The sequence below is a fragment of the Parasteatoda tepidariorum genome, chromosome 5 (assembly GCF_982258835.1).
Source record: "Parasteatoda tepidariorum strain Cologne lab strain chromosome 5, Ptep-v5.0, whole genome shotgun sequence".
Lineage (NCBI taxonomy): Eukaryota > Metazoa > Arthropoda > Arachnida > Araneae > Theridiidae > Parasteatoda > Parasteatoda tepidariorum.
In genome coordinates, this window is record NC_141759.1 from 64,583,671 (window position 1) to 64,596,467 (window position 12,797).

The 12,797-nt window shown below is 27.9% G+C and overlaps 1 protein-coding gene across 1 annotated transcript in view; it reads left to right on the forward strand.

The window, feature by feature from the left end:
- LOC107442499 (fatty-acid amide hydrolase 2-B) overlaps positions 1–12,797 on the forward strand; it is a 49,820-nt gene that overhangs the window by 26,572 nt on the left and 10,451 nt on the right. Inside the window, exon 4 of the mRNA XM_043051242.3 lies at positions 11,101–11,220. Coding sequence (XP_042907176.1) covers positions 11,101–11,220 — 120 coding nt within the window. The remainder of the gene's footprint in view (positions 1–11,100; positions 11,221–12,797) is intronic.

Genomic DNA, 12,797 nt, shown 5'->3' on the forward strand with positions numbered 1-12,797 from the left:
AATCCTATTCCAGAAACGTCGTTATAGAATCGTTTTCCTACAATATTTTATCTGTTTCATCTGAATATTAAATATTTCAAGACCTTTTGGGGACATAAAAATATTTTAAAATAGTTTGTGAACAGTGAAAAATGTTAATCTCAATATATATTTTTTTCCAGAATATGTGAAAACGTATTTTTTTTTTTGCATACTTTAACAATAAGAGAAACCTTCAACAGAAATAATTTTTAATTATTCCTGTATGAAACGCATAGTAAAATTTAAATATCGTTAAAGTAAAAGCTAAATATAATAACAAATGTTTTTTTTTAAAAAAATCACTTCATTGTTGAGAAAAATGCAGACAGAAACTACATTTCCAGTGTTATTGTACCTTCCAATGAAGAAAAATTAAAACACTTATTCGAAATCGGCGATTTTGAGTTAATAATTTTAAACTTTTAATCCAAATTATAAAGAAAAAAAATCTATATAGACAGCAAAGCAGTCTTTTTTTTACCAATTTTCTTGTAATTGATGTCCTGTGCTCATAATTACTAAAAGAAGTTTTTACTAAGACCCAGACAGCAAAAAATTTTCTTTCAAATTTTAATAATGACTGGTTTAATTTGACTTAATTAGGGTTATTTGTGGAAGAAAGATTGTCAAAAAATTGAACTGAAGTATACGTTACGTCATAGTTTAACCGATTTAATTTCTTCTTCTTTGCACAAAGTTGCTGACTTTTGGAGAAGTAAATACATATTTTCTATTAACGCGCGTATAATCTACTAACAGACAAATTTAAATTTGATGACCAACATTCAAGGCTTAAAACACATTGAATTTCAAATTTTGTCAGTAAATTTGTATCATCTATATATCTGCATACATGTTAATTCTGCGAACTTATAAACATTTTGTAGATTTTTTAAATCCAAGTTTTTTAACTACTGTTCGTTAAATGTTGTGGTTCTAACTGCTTTCGAAATTTAGTCAATATAATTTTTAGGAGACGAACTTTTGTAGTAGAACTTAATTCATACCCATGTTTAAAATTGTTTTCAATGTTAATTGACTTATTTAAGCATAAGGAATTATTAAGCTATATTTATTCATGTTTACATGAGCCAGCTTGTTACTCTAAAAAAAAATTAAGTATTTTTTCAACTTCTTATGCTTTTTTCGTCAGCGAATATTTTATTTAAGAAATGTTAGAAAATTATAAAAATATATGAGATTTTGTTATATGTTTAATACTTTGTTTATTTCATCTAAGAAATAAAGTACCTCAAAAGTTACTGAGTAAAATATATTCCCTTCCAATGTAATAATGTACACGTGCTCTTTCAGTGATTTACCAGTGTAAATTCGCAATTGAAGGTTTGGCAATTCAAAATGTGCTACTCACATTAGAAACACACTGTAAAAAATTCCGGGTAAATTTAAGGTATAAGGTACCGACACTTTGGGTGCATCACCGGTAAAATATTGTACCGTAATTTTAAATATAGTATTTATGTAATGGTATTTATTTATTTTTTTGAAAAAAAAAAACATATTCTTTTATCAACATATTCTTTTATTTTATCAATAAATAAAAGGAGCTAAAACAAAACATAATACACAAGTTCTAAGCTGAAATTTAATTTTTTTTTATGTGTAAAAAAATATTTAATTTACCATCAGTTTACTGTTCCAAATTATCTCGGACAAATGAAAAAAGTTAAATATTACTCTTTTTATATGTTCACATCTTTATAATCTGAAAAATCTGCAATGCTTTCACTGTCACGCGCAAACGCCATTTTTTTACTTTTTTTTAATGTAAAATCATCAACTATCGTATATACAATTGAATAAAACACGTCTACAGTCCCACAATTAGCTAAACTCTCAACAAAAATTGGCCAACTTCCAATCACAGCAGATTATTATCATTTTTTGTTTAACTTCCGGCCGAATAAAAACGTGATAAAACAAAACGTATTGACGAATTCTGCTATGCCCGAGTTTACTCTGGATAATAAATATTTGCAATATATACATACCCGAATTAACTCGGTTTAATCAGGGAAGCGATTAATTATAGTTATTCAGTGATTTTACTGTCATTATTGCTGTAAAAACTGCCGTATAGTAGATTTTTGATCACAGTAAAAATGGATTTTACAGTAAAGAGCACCGGTGTTTTTTACAGTGCAGAAGACTTTGAAACCTATCAGAAATGCTCTTTCTTCACACTAAAATAAGTATTACACTGTGACCAGAGCAGTTAAATACTGTCATCGTGAATTTTTTTGAAGTACCTGCTCTCTTCCATATTTAGTAAAACGGGAATGATTGAAGGGGAAAAATCTAATGAGGCTTGTGATTTCGATTTCAAAATTTCCAGAAAACAATGATACAAATAACTTTTCCCAAACTTTGTAAAAAAATACTGTTCTAAAGCATTTGACGTAATTCTTATTTACGTTCTGCCACAGAGGCATTTCAAATAGCATCCATTGGTAATCCCACGTAAGAAAAATTAGACGCGTTTGAACCTTGTTCCTTTAAGTTTATTCCTGTCCTAAGGTTTAGTTAACGTTTAACGGTAACTGACGTCTTTATTTAACTACCATTTTTCTTTTTTTTGTTTTTGAGTCTTACTACTTATTACGCTACTGTTTTAATAAAAAATAGTACACTACACTGCAAACTACGAAAAAAAAGAAGAAACTACAGTAGTTTAACTGACTTGCATAGTGCTACTTCCGACTACTGCTCTAAATGAGTGTCAGTGATTGACATGTAAGATTAAATCCGTCATCATACGCTAATTTGCTTTAAATTCTTTCATTTCCACACAACCATCTAAAGCATAATACATTTTAATTGCAGTGATGAGCATCAATCAAATCATTTATCAACCTACTTTCTCAAGCAAGCTAGTAAAAGTAAACAACGATATTGGCCATCAACTGAATTCAAGTTCACGTCTATTATCATCAAATATTAATAGATAGGAAGTCCAGAGACAAGAAAACCGATTCGAAACGACGTTTTCTTACCTCAAGGGGATGCCTGCCCTTTATTATCCATCATGTAAACTCTGATCACGTACATTTCCTTTTTTTTGCAAAAATGTCGCTTTCTACGATTGTGCACTTATCGAAATAAGGAATCAGTTAGTTTAGTCAGGGCCTGATTACTCTTCGATAAATAGCAGTCCTGCTTTTACATCAGGCTTATGGAAACTTTATTAAATTAAAATTTATACTAACGAATTATAATTTTATCCCATACAAATTTAAATGTTTCAGTTTTTTGTTCAAAAACTACTTTTACTTTTAATAATTCAGATATATAAGACAATTTTTATATGCTCTCAACATTTAAAGTTTCTTGTTCATATATGTATGTAATCTTGAGTTTATAATACAATTTGGGATGTTTCCTTTGAAATAGTTTACCTCTGTTGCAAATGTCATTCCTTTTTTAACCTGTTTACAGATCACGCAAAAACAATCAGAAAAAATATAATAAATGCGAAAACTTTTCTATTGTGTCTCATAAATTAAAAATTGTTGTACTACTGCAAGAAATTAACATTTAGACTATAAAATGTAGGACAGAATCAGGGGTTTAAATTTTAGTGGAAGTGCTAAGTGTGAAGTCCACGCTGAGTTTAGTTATCTGTTTATTAATTAACTCTAGGTGATCTTTGTTGAGAAGAAGAAAATTTAATACTGATCTTCACATATAAGTTTTATTTGTGTATTTTTATTCAATTCTTCTTCTTTGGTATTAAATGATCACCCATTTTCAGTATTATAAAATAATGCAGCAGAATAACTGAAAACTGGCGCGAATGCCAAGAAGGATTTTTTTAATTTACAATCATAAAAAAATGGTTAAAAAAGAATGCTTTTGAAAATTGTCATAAAATTTTTCAAATTCATATCAGGGTAGCTTGTCAAAAAAAAAGAAAGAAAAAAAAAGATTTCATGCTGATGCTGTTTTACAACCAACAACAAACAATGTATGGTTCTGAATTCAATGCTCATTTTTCAATTGCTTAGTGAACTACAATATATAAACCAGTTAATTATAAAATAGTAATTGTGAAAATGTGTACCCAATTACACGCCATTTACTAATTCTGTGTGGTCACAAGAGTAATCCCTGTTTAAAGATATCCATTTTCCCGTTAATGTTGGTGATACATTTTCAATTTTTGTTTTCTTACAAGAGTCTATCGCCTCACTTCTAAAATGACCCTCTAATCTAGAACCCCCGTACTGCAGCGGTGTAAAGGGACTTTTCAGCAATGAACTTACAAAGAAAAACAAAAAAACATTACGTACTGGTCTTAAACAAGAAGCGTTAAACGCAATTATGAACATCTACCTAAATGGAAAACCCCTTTCAGATTTTTGGGCAGAAACCTCTGTAAATCACTAGCTTGATTGTGGAACTGGCAAACGTTATATTTGATTCATTTAAAAAAGGCAGTACCTTAGGATAAATTGACATTCCAGATAACTAGACATTTGTCACTTAAATTATTTCATAAAAGAAATAAATTATTTCATAAAAGAAATAAATTATTTCATAAAAGAAATAAATTATTTCATAAAAGAAATAAATTATTTCATAAAAGAAATAAATTTTTTCATATAAGAAATAAATTATTTCATAAAAGAAATAAATTTTTTCATAAAAGAAATAAATTATTTTATAAAAGAAATAAATTATTTCATAAAAGAAATAAATTTTTTCATAAAAGAAATAAATTACTATTTCATAAAAGAAATAAATTTTTTCATAAAAGAAATAAATTATTTCATAAAAGAAATAAATTATTTCACAAAAGAAATAAATTATTTTATAAAGGAAATACTAGGTTCCTATTAGTAAACTAGTATTCCTTTTATTACTGTATAATGCAATCCTAGTATTTGTAATCCTAGTAACTACTAATTCATTGTGCAATTTATATAAATGTTAGTAATAAATAAGAGAAAATTATATTTTTATTTATTTAGAAGCAACGGGTTAGTTTCAAAGGAGGACGGGTACATTGTTGGGCAAGCCGTCCTCGGGGACGGGTAAAATTTTTGTAGTTTTTCGAGCCCTGTTTTGTACTATATATAACATCTTTCCGTGAAGAATTATCTGCCCTTTAGAAATGACAATTAACTTAAATATTTTAAAAGTTATTAACCTTTTTTTAAAAATCGCCAATTTGATGACATTTTTCCAACTAGATACAAATTATCAAAATAACTGCTTCATTCTGAGTTTTTGCAAATTTTTATGAGTCCAGATAATGCAGCATTAGAGTAAGTTTTTAAATATTAAAAAACTAGACTACAAACGCTTTTCATTTTCACAAAACTAAAACTGTGGCTTTTCTTCATATTGACGTTTTGCGCCATTTTCAAAATAAGCGTTGATAGCGCTGGCTTTAGATAGGCTAAATTTGACTTAACAGTCATGAGTAACAGTTCCAAACTCATAGCAGTTATAAAAATAGCATATTAATCACGCAAAAAAGCATCATTTCAAATTACAAGCCTTCGAAAAATAAGCTCCTTCGTCAAGGAAAATTAAAAAAAAAAAAAAAAAAAAAAAAACGCAGTTTAAGTGCCTGACGCTGAAAGCAATGCTTTAATTTTACACATTACATATTACATCATACCGTGAAGAATTATCTGGGCTTTAGAATTAACAAATAACTTAAATACTTTAAAAGTTATTTATTTTTTTAAAAAAATCGCTAATTTGGCGACATTTTTCCACCGAATTGAAAATTATCAAAATCACTGCCTTATTCTCAGGTTTTGCAAATTTTTGTGAACCCAGATAACGCAGCAATGGAGTAAGCTTTAATTAAAAATTAGACATTAAATGCTTTTCACTTTAACAGAACTGTGGCTTTTCTCCATATTGACGTTTTGTGTCAGTTTCAGAATAAACGTAAACAGCGCTAGCACATAGATAGGCCAAACTTTAAATAACAGTAATGAGTAATTGTTGCAAACTCACAGCAGTTGTGAAAATATATTATTCGCAAAAACCCATCATTTCATATGACAACAGAGCCTTCAAAAAACCGCCTTAAAGAGTGTGACCAAAATTGGTAATTATTTTTCTTATTACTTGCTAACGCCAAAATTTGTCCTGCTTGAAGAGACGTCTCTCATCATTCTATACATGAGGAATCGTGTCTTTGTTTCGTGCATTATGGCAGAAGAAGAATTTCCTTTGTCAATTTTGTGTCACTAAAACAATGCACATTTTTGTACTCACAACGGAGATGTTTAAGGAACAATTTTCCTTATGCTGCACGCTAGATTAATTATTAAAGAAGATGAAGTGTAGAAAGTTAATGACAGTAGGTGCCTTGTGAAGCGAACAGTTGTATATTTTTTATTTCAACGTTCAAGCAGAATTTTTTTCTTCCTATTAATGTTTTATTAATATTAATTGAACGAACTTTACCGCTTTTTACTTCTCCCAAGTAGCGTAAAAACTTATCTTTGAACACTGTAGAATATCGTAGCGAAACATTGTACTATATAAAAATGGACCCTTTAATAACGTATATTCAATATCGCGAAACAATATTGTTCAATATTGTAAAAACGTTGGGGAACGTCGATCGATATCTCTCAACATTTCGTATATCTCTAAATTTATATTTTGAATTTATTTTTTGGAATTATAACAATTTGACGTCATTTTTTGTCTTTTAAATGATCAATTTTGATTTAAGAACACAATAAAGTTTAAAATGAGAAGTTTTACAAACAGACTCTTAATGTGAAATCGACGGGAATAGTACAATATCGTACACACAATGTCGGTCGATGTAGACTAAAGCTGTTACAATATCCCTGTGCTACTTGGGCTGTTTTAAATTTATTAAATTCGAGTCATGCATGACTTACGAATAAATGTTGTTATCCCCTAACAGCGAAATGAAGTCTATTATTTAATAAACTTTTTTGCTCAGTATTTCTAAATTTTCAAACTAGTTATTAAACGGCAACTATTGTTATTAAATGGCAACATAATATATTTATATTTTACTGGCAGTATTCGATATTTAGATACAAGCAAAACACTTTCTTCTATTTCATTCATTTTTTTAAGTAGTTTTAGTAATATTTAATTTGGTTAATTCTTTATTTTTATTTATAAGTTATTTTCAATAATCAATAAGAACTAAACAATTCTGATTTTTAATTAAGAAATTAGCTAGAATAATTTATTAAGAACTAAACATGTTTTATCTAAATAATCACATAAAAAGTCCTTCCTGATACAAATTTTATATTATTTCCAACAGACTGTATGAGGATTTAATACGTTTTTCATTAAACTTAAAAAAACTAATGTCTAAATGTTTTACGGTTATATTTTATGTATTACATAACAATAACGAAATTTGTAATATGTAACAAATTGTGTGAATCGTAGTTTGACAAATAAGCCCCAAGTAACTCGAATAATAAGATTCAGGAAAAAATAATTTTGGTAACTAAATTGGTAATTGATAGTTCTATTCAAAAATAACTTGATTTGTTTTAAAATTAAATAAAAATAAACTAGTAGGAAAAAGTTAATTTAAATTAGATTAAAAATCGTTTTCATCAAAATTTACCTGGCATTTATTTATTCATACTCAACGTCATTTTAAAATCCGTAGTGGTTGTATTACCTAAATTGGTTTTGCATAATTTAAACTTTTTTACACTAGCAGCTCTGATTATGGTGCTGCCATCTATTAAACAAATATTTATATATTAGGTATCACATTGGAAGTAAGGAAGGTGACAAATTTTGTCTTAATTTTTTGTGTATAATTAAAGAAATTGGGTATTAATGTTTTGATAGAAACAAAAAAACTGTATTTCGAAACACTTGGGATCTGTTGTGGCGTAACAAATGCTTAAGCATCATTGTGACATTTTTCCAACTTAATTCGCATCCGTATTGTAACAGTACTCTTCTGTATTTTCTGTAAAGAAAATTGTATTTTTAAATGCTATTTTTTTTTTCAAAATTTTTTATGTGCTAAACTATTTTCATAGGGTTGTTATTTAACATGCATACTTTTTTGTTGCTTTAATTTTCATGCTAGTATGGTCCTAACTGACTTAAATAACACTATTTTATAATCGTAGTGCTGCCATCTACTAAATTAAATATTGCCAATTAATGTTTTAAATATTAATAAGCCTCAATACAGAGTTGTACAGTAAATTAAAATATAAAGTAAATATAAATGTTTAAAGTTGTTCAAAAATAACTTCATCCAAAAGAAAGCTTTAAATACTTATTTATTAGCTTTCTAATATTAAATATTCTATCTAAAACGTTTATTACATAATGAATCACTTTTATTCTAAGATTGGATAATTATGCCCAATAAAGCAATCATAATAGTTCGAGACTCATCTACAACTTAAGATATTCTCAATAGAGCAGAGCCTAAGATAATTTAAGTCAGACGTAAAGTGACGAAAAAGGTTCTTTCTCCACTAAAGATAACTTTTTTTTTCAACCGAAAAAATTCTTTGTGCCGATTTGTAAATCTTGTAAAGTGCGCTAATAATTTCATCCATAAGAATAGTTTTTTTATCTTTATTTACTAACTTCTTAGTTTTTTATTTTATAATAACTAAGTAGTTTTTCGATACATAAGATTTCGAAACATTTTTTTTTCTTCGCGGAACTTACGTTGCACAAATTTTTGTTTTTGATGTTGAAAGTTAAATTGCTTTTACGGAATGTACTAATTCTTATGCGTACAATTTGACTTTTTGAATTATTGAATTAAACAGTAAAATTAATAATCGCATATTATTTAATTTATTATAAACAATAAAAATAGCTATTTTCAAGTTATATTTTTATGTACTTTTTTAAAATAAATATGCATTTTAAATCTCATAAAATGATCATAAAAATTTTAATTATAAAATTTAACCTTAAGAAATGAATTGATTATTAATTTTTTATTATATTTTTGTTTTATTTAATTTTATATTTTTTATTATTTATTGATTTCGTTTTTTATAATGAATGAATTATTATTTTTGTCTTTTTTAAAAAAAATAAGTTAGTAGATAAATTAATATGCTATCATGTCAGAAATTTCAAAAATAGTTCAATAACATAGTAAAATGCTGTTAATATATGCAATATTACTGAATATTACAAAAATCATAAGATTATTGTAACAATTACAAAGCATATGATTATTGAATATTGAATATAATAAAACGCTACCATAAAGAAATAATGTAGAATAATTTATGTTACATTAATGGGTGCAAAGCAAAGTGACATAAGCTGGAGAATTTGATTTTATAACTGTCGTTGAACAGCTGACCCAATTTCGAATTTAAGCCTACCAATGTTTAACTCAGTAGCCTCTTGCAATTTCGAATCCAATCCAGAAGACAAAGGAGCTCCTGGATCAAGTATTGGGAGAGATTTGCCTTCATAAAGGGCATTTTGATAGAACTAACCTACATTTGCGTCACATGGGAAAACAAACCACGATTTATCCCACGGTTAGCCTGACGGCGAGGAGACCTATGATCCGTTTACTACTGATTATATTTTACGATATGTGGTTGGTGCGAGCCTTGTTCATATCGACAAGCCATTTCTGGAATTCGAGCCCGGGTCACCTCACTGGAGGGCGAGTATCCCCTGTGCCGGCTCAAGTAGGGGAATTATATAGGGTGCTCTCCGTAATCATCGCTTTTAATCTGTATCTTTAGAATCATTAACAAAAAGGAAGTCAATATACGTATTGAAAGTAGCAAATTAACGTACAAGTGAGGAAAAAACAAAAACGTAATCGTAGGAAACTGAGAGAAAATGAAAGGCAATTATTAAAAACATCTTTAAATTTTATATGGTATTCACACTGTTACTTATGCTTTCAATCTCACTTTCACCAATTATGATTTGAAAGCTTATGGTATAATTTTTTTTTCTAGTTAAATATTACTATGCTATCCTTAATACGCTTTTTTTTAATATTATTTTTATCAAGAATTCTAAAAATATACGATAAAGTGACGCTTGTGGAATAGTCTGCATTATATTGTACTACATATCATAATAATGCATGAAAGGATATTAATTTCCAGGACTAAAATAAATATAACTGAAAATATTATGTGAATAACATGACCATTTAAGTTTCGAAATAATGTTTACCTGTCGTAATGCACTTTTATTCTTGGCTGTAAAAATGTTTGAAATACCATTGAAATAAGTCATCTTTTGGAATGATGATGTCAGGGCTTATCTAGTGGCTTCAATATCTTTAAACCTAGTTTCCATCGTCAAACTTTTCGGCTTCAGATGGGAAATAAACCTATTACTGTGGGCTTTTTCTTGTTTCTGAAACTGAAAAGTTTGCTTAAGGAACAAGATGGTATGTTGAAGACATCAAGAAAACTTTGACATCTTCTCTTTAGAAAAGTATTTCTCATCTTTGTTATAACTAAGTTCTCTTTAGAAAAGCATTTCAATAGAGAAAAGCATGTCTAAAGAGAACTTAGTTATCACATAACTGAGTACAGAAGTGCATTGCAGAAGCTATAAATTACTTCGAAATTTATTAAATGTTGTAAATGTAATTAACACAATATTTTCAGGGTTTTGTCACAAGGATCTATTTAGCCGAGTACAGAAGTTCATTACGAAAGCTGGAAGTTACTTTTACATTTATTAAAAGTTGTAAATGTAATTAACACAATATTTTCAGGGTTTTGTCACAAGATCTTATATAGCCGAGCACAAAAGTGCATTACGGAAGCAGGCAATTAATTCGAACCTTATTAAATGTTGCAAATGTAATTAACACAATACTTTCGGGGTTTTGTTACAGGAACTTATAGAGCCGAGTACAAAAGTGCATTACGGAAGCTCGAAGTTACTCCAAAGCACATAAATGTTGTAAATGTAATTAATACAATACTCTCAGGGTTTAATCGCTCTATTAGATCAGTTCTGGAAATTAACAGCTGTATCTTGCATAATCAACAATCATTGCTCTCATTTAAAATAATGTAATAATAGAAACTCAAATATATATTCCAGGAGGTGAATCATCACTGTTGACGGCTGCAGCTTCAGTAATAGGTATCGGAACAGATCTTGGAGGAAGCATACGGATTCCAGCTCTATTCAGTGGAATATTCGGGCACAAACCATCAAGAGGTTAATTTAATTTTTTCGTACATAAATAAAATTCAAGTAAAATCTAAACTTCACCTTCCTGAAATCTATTTTCTGGTATTCTAATTCATAGCAAAAATACAAGGTTAAAATATAAAGCTAACGAATACTTTACCGCAACCTTTAAACGCCTTTTTCCTTTAACTCTTTTCTTTTCAATCTTATTGCTGATGTTTTTGGGAATTCTTGTCTGACTATTATAATTAGTTTAGCCTGCATTCTTTAATATTCTCATATAGATTTTATCCCATAATCAAGATATTCAACTTTTGCATTAAATACCAGTCATTACATGGCTATAAAATTTTCATGATACTTTTTTAGTCAATTAAAATACCCTACATTATTTATTTAAGTCTTACTTAACTTTCTAAAGCTAAGCTAAAACTATATTCTTTAGATTAAAAAATGTAGTTTAAAGATTAACAAATTTCTCAAAGGAATGAACAGCTAATTAAAAATGCTTTAAGTCATTAGAAGGGACTAATATAGGGTCATTAGTATAAATGTTATCTACGGTCGGTCATTAGTATAAATGTTACTAATTGATTATCATTTAAAAATATATTGAGAAAATCAATTTTCTTATTTGAAAAATCCACGAGAAGATAGTTTTATTTCTCTTAATTTGTTCAGATGAAAATTTCCCTAAACTTCATTTTGAAATTTTGGCAGCTATGTTACCTAATCTGCTTTACATACTTGATGTTGATCTATATTTTTATTTAAATATGTGACTAAATAGTTTACAAATATTAAGGAACTGTATAGTGTGAAAATGCTACTTTTGGAAAAAATTTTACTTATCCATGCTTAAATTTATTAAGCTTTCCATGTTTTGTGAAGGAAAAAAAAATGCCTGGTATACAATATCTTAATCGTGTATGCTATGATAGATTTCTGAATTACAATAAATATTTCCATCACTTGTATTAAAAAAAGTTGTTCAATTTTGGGAAATTATCTTCTCAAATTGTGTGATATTTACTGAGCATCAGTATATGGTAAAAAAAAAAAAATTTAAATAATTAATAGACATTTGTTCTTACCCAATCGTACACAAAACTGAAAGTGTATGGTAACAATAAAATTTTTTAATTAATTCCTTTTCTTATTATTTTTTGCCCTTCCAGGGAACTAAGCCGTATTGAATTAAACAAACATGTTTTTAGAACTTCAATTCATCAAAAGATCAGTAACTCAAACTAATTTAAAATATTAACTTATTAATTAAACATTGAAAATGATGTAAGTAAGAGCTGCCAAGTTTCAGTCATAGACAAGCTTTATTACAATAAAGCGATTTTCCCGATTAATTGACAATTTTAATCTTAATTTCCTTTTAACTTTTCGTGATTTTGTATTATTTAAATTTATAGAAATGCGTTGAACAAAATAAACTTGTCCTTTCAAATAGCTTTCGAAATACTAATTCTCTGACTTCTGACGTCTCCATGATCCCAAGAACTGCACGTTTAGTTAAACTGTATTTAAATGACATAAAAAATCATAGATGAATAATTTTGAAAAAAATGTGTAATAATCTCTTAGTGAAACTC